The following is a 7,353-nucleotide window of genomic DNA, read 5'->3' as shown; positions in this document are numbered from 1 at the left end:
GGCAAAATTAATAAATCACTGCTTGATTCTCAAGCCAAATCAAGCAGAAAATATTTTAGATAAAAACTATAGCGAGAGCCAATTTAATGTAGCAGTTAAGGTAATGGGATTAGAAACCAGGAGATGGAATTATAGTCCCGCCAAGGGCATTGAGCTAGTTGGGTGACCTTGTGTCTGTCACTTTGTCTCAGCTCTAAGAAAGAGATAGAGGCAAATCACTTCTGAAAAAAAAAAAAACTTTGCAATAAATCTTCAGAAATTTGTCCAGGCAGTCACCAGTAATCAACACTGACTTGAAGGCATCACCACTACTACCAACAACAACAAAAGCTATTGTATTTAATATTTAAGTACCTGTGGTAGAATTCCTCTAATCTACATGATGAACATTCTAATAGTTACTACATTTATTAAAGTTTAATAAATCTATTAAAAAGTCAGCAGAGCTGCATGAGAAGACTAGAAAAAAGCATTGATTTACATAATACGTGGCCATGGGAGTAACTTCACACTACATTAAGGTTTTGCAAAAGTTGAATTAGGTGGCAGTTACCAAACTACTTTTGTAGTTTTATTTAAATGTGTTTGGGGGGGGGGGGAAATACATATATTTGCAGTTATGGTGCCAGGTATAATGTGAAACGTAATGTACAGTAAAGGAGTGCATCTGAAGGTATAAATTCTTTTTCTGTTTGCTTTAAGGTTTTGGATATGCACCGACTACAGATGGGCTTTCTTTAATAAACTGTGCCAAGGGTGCCCAAAAAGCTTATTGTAAGAAGAAGTGCAATATTGAACTTGCAGTCAAAGGGACGTGTGAAGCCAAGAACTATGATAATACAGCAAGTCTTACTGCTGGCACTGTTCTGGGTATGCCTGCTACACCCCTGCTTGGCAGTGATGGTGTTTACTAGGACTACAGAACACCAACCCCCAACTTACAGAAATCGTGGAGTAGGAAATGATGGGAAGGCTCTGCACCGCCAAAAACGAGGCTGGATGTGGAACCAGTTTTTCTTGTTGGAGGAATATACCGGATCGGATTATCAATATGTAGGCAAGGTAGGTATCACACATTCTTTCTTCTATTAGTCCAACGTTCTGCATTGAATGAAATGGCATGAAATTATCCTTGAGGGCCCTTTGTTTTGTTAAAAACAAAAAGGCGCCAGATCTTGGCAAATAGGAGCAGCAGGTTAGCAATAGCAGTTAGACTTATATACCGCTTCATAGGGCTTTCAGCCCTCTCTAAGCGGTTTACAGAGTCAGCATATCGCCCCCACAGTCTGGGTCCTCATTTCACCCACCTCGGAAGGATGGAAGGCTGAGTCAACCCTGAGCCTTGGATGGATAGATAATAGATAAGATAGATATAGAAGATAGATAGATAGATAGATAGATAGATAGATAGATAGATAGATAGATAGATAGATAGATAGATAGATAGATAGATAGCAATAGTAGTTAGACTTATATACCGCTTCATAGGGCTTTCAGCCCTCTCTAAGCAGTTTACAGAGTCAGCATATCTCCCCCACAGTCTGGGTCCTCCTTTCACCCACCTCGGAAGGATGGAAGGCTGAGTCAACCCTGAGCCTTGGATGGATAGATAATAGATAAGATAGATATAGAAGATAGATAGATAGATAGATAGATAGATAGATAGATAGATAGATAGATAGATAGATAGATAGAAATAGCAGTTAGACTTATATACCACTTCATAGGGCTTTCAGCCCTCTCTAAGAGGTTTACAGAGTCAGCATATCTCCCCCACAGTCTGGGTCCTCATTTCACCCACCTCGGAAGGATGGAAGGCTGAGTCAACCCTGAGCCTTGGATGGATAGATAATAGATAAGATAGATATAGAAGATAGATAGATAGATAGATAGATAGATAGATAGATAGATAGATAGATAGCAATAGCAGTTAGACTTATATACCGCTTCATAGGGCTTTCAGCCCTCTCTAAGCGGTTTACAGAGTCAGCATATCTCCCCCACAGTCTGGGTCCTCCTTTCACCCACCTCGGAAGGATGGAAGGCTGAGTCAACCCTGAGCCTTGGATGGATAGATAATAGATAAGATAGATATAGAAGATAGATAGATAGATAGATAGATAGATAGATAGATAGATAGATAGATAGATAGATAGATAGATAGCAATAGCAGTTAGACTTATATACCACTTCATAGGGCTTTCAGCCCTCTCTAAGCGGTTTACAGAGTCAGCATATCTCCCCCACAGTCTGGGTCCTCCTTTCACCCACCTCGGAAGGATGGAAGGCTGAGTCAACCCTGAGCCTTGGATGGATAGATAATAGATAAGATAGATATAGAAGATAGATAGATAGATAGATAGATAGATAGATAGATAGATAGATAGATAGATAGATAGATAGATAGCAATAGCAGTTAGACTTATATACCACTTCATAGGGCTTTCAGCCCTCTCTAAGCGGTTTACAGAGTCAGCATATTGCTCCCACAGTCTGGGTCCTCATTTTACCCACCTCGGAAGGATGGAAGGCTGAGTCAACCCTGAGCCTTGGATGGATAGATAATAGATAAGATAGATATAGAAGATAGATAGATAGATAGATAGATAGATAGATAGATAGATAGATAGCAATAGCAGTTAGACTTATATACCACTTCATAGGGCTTTCAGCCCTCTCTAAGCGGTTTACAGAGTCAGCATATCTCCCCCACAGTCTGGGTCCTCCTTTCACCCACCTCGGAAGGATGGAAGGCTGAGTCAACCCTGAGCCTTGGATGGATAGATAATAGATAAGATAGATATAGAAGATAGATAGATAGATAGATAGATAGATAGATAGATAGATAGATAGATAGATAGATAGATAGATAGATAGCAATAGCAGTTAGACTTATATACCACTTCATAGGGCTTTCAGCCCTCTCTAAGCGGTTTACAGAGTCAGCATATCGCCCCCACAGTCTGGGTCCTCATTTTACCCACCTCGGAAGGATGGAAGGCTGAGTCAACCCTGAGCCTTGGATGGATAGATAATAGATAAGATAGATATAGAAGATAGATAGATAGATAGATAGATAGATAGATAGATAGATAGATAGATAGATAGATAGATAGATAGATAGATAGATAGATAGATAGATAGATAGATAGAAAGATAGATAGATAGATAGATAGATAGATAGATAGATAGATAGATAGATAGCAATAGCAGTTAGACTTATATACCGCTTCATAGGCCTTGCAGGCCTCTCTAAGCGGTTTACAGAGAGTCAGCATATTGCCCCCAACAATCTGGGTCCTCATTTTACCCACCTCGGAAGGATGGAAGGCTGAGTCAACCCTGAGCCGGTGAGATTTGAACCGCTGACCTGCTGATCTAGCAGTAGCCTGCAGTGCTGCATTTAACCACTGCGCCACCTTGGCTCTTATATTGGTTGTTAGGCAAATGTTAGGCAAAGGTTGTTAGGCAAATGTTCTCCTGGGAGCAAACCAATTAATAATGTCATTGCATGACATGTTGATGACTTTGTAGTTCCTCAAGGATTTGGATTTTGAATCATAATGTCCATTAACAGCGCTCCATCCTTCAAATGACACATCCTACTGATTTCTCTAAAATGTCAATATTCCCCAACTTCCAATAGCGCCTCTTTCTTTGAAAAGAAAGTAATTCTCACCAGCAAGCCTGATGTAAAGAAAATAATATATGAAACAATACTGTTATTGGGAAAATGTTTTAAATACTCTACAAAAGTAGGTAAAATAGGACAAAATCTATAAGAATTTGTCCCTGGTTTCAATCTCTTGAATGTAGAAGTAAAACAACCTTAAAAGTTCATAAATGATTGGCCCATCTTTTCTTTAATATAAAATCTGGCTGTAACAAGTAATGATTTATTGGTTAATCACTTCCCCAGCAAATTCGTATGTGACCTAACTTAAGTCAAGTGATTTCAAGAAAAAAAAAGGTAGCAATTGAACGTAACAAAATCTACATTTGTGCCTTTTCTTGTTTTAAAACAGCTTTCTGGATTCGAAATTGTCTGAATAGTGTGTAATATTACACATACCCAAACCTAGCTTGGTGATTACATTAGTCCATATCGTGGTAAAGTAAATATGAATCGTAATATAAAACCGCAAACCGACAATACCCTTAAATAGTAGCTGTACGCTCAGATTTGCCCAATAGATTTTAAAATACAGGATCACTCTCCTGGAATTTGGGAATGATAATGTATCAAAAAATGCAGAAATGAAAAGGATTTTTGGACAGCATAATATTGATATCCATGCCTTTAGGTAAAGGTAAAGGTTCCCTTCGCGAATATGTGCTAGTTGTTCCCGTCTCTAGGGGGCAGTGCTCATCTCCGTTTCAAAGCCAATGAGCCAGTGCTGTCCAAAGACATTTCTGTATCATGTGGCCGGCATGGCTAAACACTGAAAGAGCACAGAACGCTGTTCCCTTCCCACCAAAGGTGTTCCCTATTTTTCTACTTGCACTTTTACATGCTTTCGAACTGCTAGGTTGGCAGAAGCTGGGACAAGTAACGGGAGCTCACTCCGTTACACAGCCCTAGGGATTCGAACCACCGATCTGCTGACCTTTCTGACCGACAAACTTGGTGTCTTACCCACTGAGCCACCGTGTCCCTACATGCCTTTAGCAAATATTATTTCCTGCCCAGATATTGTTTGCTCTTTCCTGTAATCAGTAACTTCAAAAGATGCTTGAAAATATTCAGGATTAATCTGTGCATACATATTAGTGACAACCTGTGTATATATTTATAAATTCCTGATTGTTTTATTTCTTCGTTGGGGAGAACTATAAAACAAAATTTCAAATATTACATTTGCATGTGCTATAACCCATATTTGAAATGACAGTGATACATATGATCTCTTTGGCTATTTTTTTTATGCAGTGTGGTATTGCATAAATATATTGTTATAACCATGGGTAATCCATACATCATGAAAGGCAGATACAGTTTCTCTAATTGTCTGAATTCATTCTGTATTTGCAATAACAAACTGGAATCTACTGCAGCAACTGGATGCAGCCATATGCAGAGAATATTCACATTTTTATTATAAATATTCAGAGACATCATTATCCATATTGTGTCAAATGTTATTTCACAATGTATGTATTTTTGTTTTTGTTCAAAAAGTAAACCCACCACATCTTTGCAAACCGAATCAGGTCTCATTTCAGGGATCCTATCTGAAGAAAATAAATGGCTAGTTTTTTTAAGGTGTTATTTATGGAATGGAAGGGGTGTTCCATCATTATTCCTGCCACTCCTGATCTTAAGGGAAAGGTTTACAAAAAAATGTAATTCTATTCAGCTGAAAAATTGCTGTGGTTTCTGTGACCTTTCAAGAAAGGAGGACAGTTAGAAATGGAGGTAATAGATCCAAGAAGTGTGATTGTTAGTCTCTCATCCTGAGTTTTTTCCCCCCATTAAAATCCCAAGAGATTTTTTTTTCTCATTTTAACATATATATATTTTTCCTGGAGACTTACCTTCCTTAAGGCGAATATCAGAATTAGGTGCTCCAGTTACTATTGGTGCTTAATTAAATGTGAGTGAGGAGAAATGCTTATGTGGGGAAATGTGTTTGGAGAAAAGCTATAAATATATACACTCCTTTGTACTAAACAAGTACCAGTGCTCCATATAAATGCATACAATGCTAGCCAATTAAATTATTAGCATTTAAATCAGCAGAAATGAATCATATAAATCAGCAAGAAATAATATCAATAATTTATGCCTGTCCGAGGTTCTTGGGAAGAATTCAGTAAGTGGGTAAAATGCTGTATCCTGTCTAAACATCTGGCTGACTAGGCAGCTAACCGTAATAATGTGTTACTTGTTGCGCTATTGCAAACCTAATATCTAAATAAATAAATAATAATTTTAAAACCTATGTGCACCACAAACCCAATGTATAAATAGCATATCTTCCACGCTGGGACAGTCATAGTTTCAGGAATAATGTCATCAAAAATTCCTGCTGCAGAAATCTTTTATAAACGCACAACTCAGAATGGATGACTAGTACATACAATGCTTCAGTGCACATTACACTTACCGCACATCTGAAAGCTTCTTTTGTGCAATTCCCATAATTCGCCACTGATACCCAGAAAGTGCCAGTCAGGCATAATTTTTTGGCTTATCACTTCAAGCAAGCAGCACAGAATTCTCTCATAAGTAGCATAAATTGCTGTGAAAATCATCTATGTAAGCAGACTTTAATTTGTGATTGGAAGGGGAGATAAAGTTAGTCAAGCTGCTTATGTTGATTTCATAATCTATCCTTGTCTCTCATCTTTGCCATTAGAATATATTGATTCACTCTTTCTTTAAATTAGTTCTCCTCTTTTTACTTCACACACTTCTTAAATTCCTCATACTCACTCTTATTAACTTTTTTCTCTCTCTCCGAACCTGCATTTCCAAATAACAAAGCACACTCTTGTACAAACCATTTAAAGCTTCTTTTAACAAACAATCATTCCTTGCAACGGAGAAATAGGCTACCAACTGACTTTATTACAAAATGTGTACATCTCTCTCCCGCCCCGGGAGTTTCTAATCTTTAGTAAACCAGCTTTAAGATTACTTGAAGCTAAATTTTTTTAGATGGAGCCCAGATAGGATAGCAATAGCAGTTAGCAATAGCAGTTAGACTTATATGCCGCTTCATAGGGCTTTCAGCCCTCTCTAAGCGGTTTACAGAGTCAGCATATCGCCCCCAACAACAATCCGGGTCCTCATTTCACCCACCTCGGAAGGATGGAAGGCTGAGTCAACCTTGAGCCGGTGAGATTAGAACCGCTGAACTGCAGATAACAGTCAGCTGAAGTGGCCTGCAGTGCTGCACCCTAATCACTGCGCCACCTCGGCTCTATAAGGATATTATATGAAGGGAAAAAATATTATTCAAAAATACATATTTTCAGATCTAAGGAATGTTCCTAATATAGTACTTTGTTCAGGTTTGAGAGAAGTATGCTCAGAATAGAGTTAAGGGCATGGAGGCTAGAAGTACTGGCTAAAGATTGCTTTGTGCCCAAAATGTCTGATACTATTAATTCTGGCAAATGACTGTCCTTCATCATGTTACTGGCAGTGAATCAGAGACAGAGGCTGTCTAGGTTCGCCATATATTTACTAACCCTCTTCCTGGGATAGGAAAACCTCAAGAGCTAAAAATATTTGGCAGTCTGTAAGTTACTCACGCTAACCTTTCTCGGAGTGAAGAAGAACTTCTCCAGGGCCTGAGATAATGTGCTATCATTGCCATTATTACAGGCCACATTTATCAAAATCCC

The 7,353-nt window shown here is 38.4% G+C and overlaps 1 protein-coding gene across 2 annotated transcripts in view; it reads left to right on the top strand.

Annotated features, from left to right (window-relative positions):
• The first annotated feature begins 831 nt into the window (after nucleotides 1–831).
• LOC116510352 (cadherin-10) overlaps nucleotides 832–7,353 on the top strand; it is an 86,985-nt gene continuing 80,463 nt past the window's right edge. The window contains exon 1 of one of the 2 annotated variants that reach the window (XM_032219868.1): nucleotides 832–1,062. In XM_032219868.1, coding sequence (XP_032075759.1) covers nucleotides 832–1,062 — 231 coding nt within the window. The remainder of the gene's footprint in view (nucleotides 1,063–7,353) is intronic. The other variant, XM_032219870.1, reaches the window with a different exon arrangement.

This window comes from Thamnophis elegans, chromosome 6 (assembly GCF_009769535.1).
Source record: "Thamnophis elegans isolate rThaEle1 chromosome 6, rThaEle1.pri, whole genome shotgun sequence".
NCBI classification, from domain to species: Eukaryota; Metazoa; Chordata; class Lepidosauria; order Squamata; family Colubridae; genus Thamnophis; species Thamnophis elegans.
The sequence above is the reverse complement of the archived record's forward strand: the minus strand, read 5'-3'. Positions and strand labels throughout refer to the sequence as shown.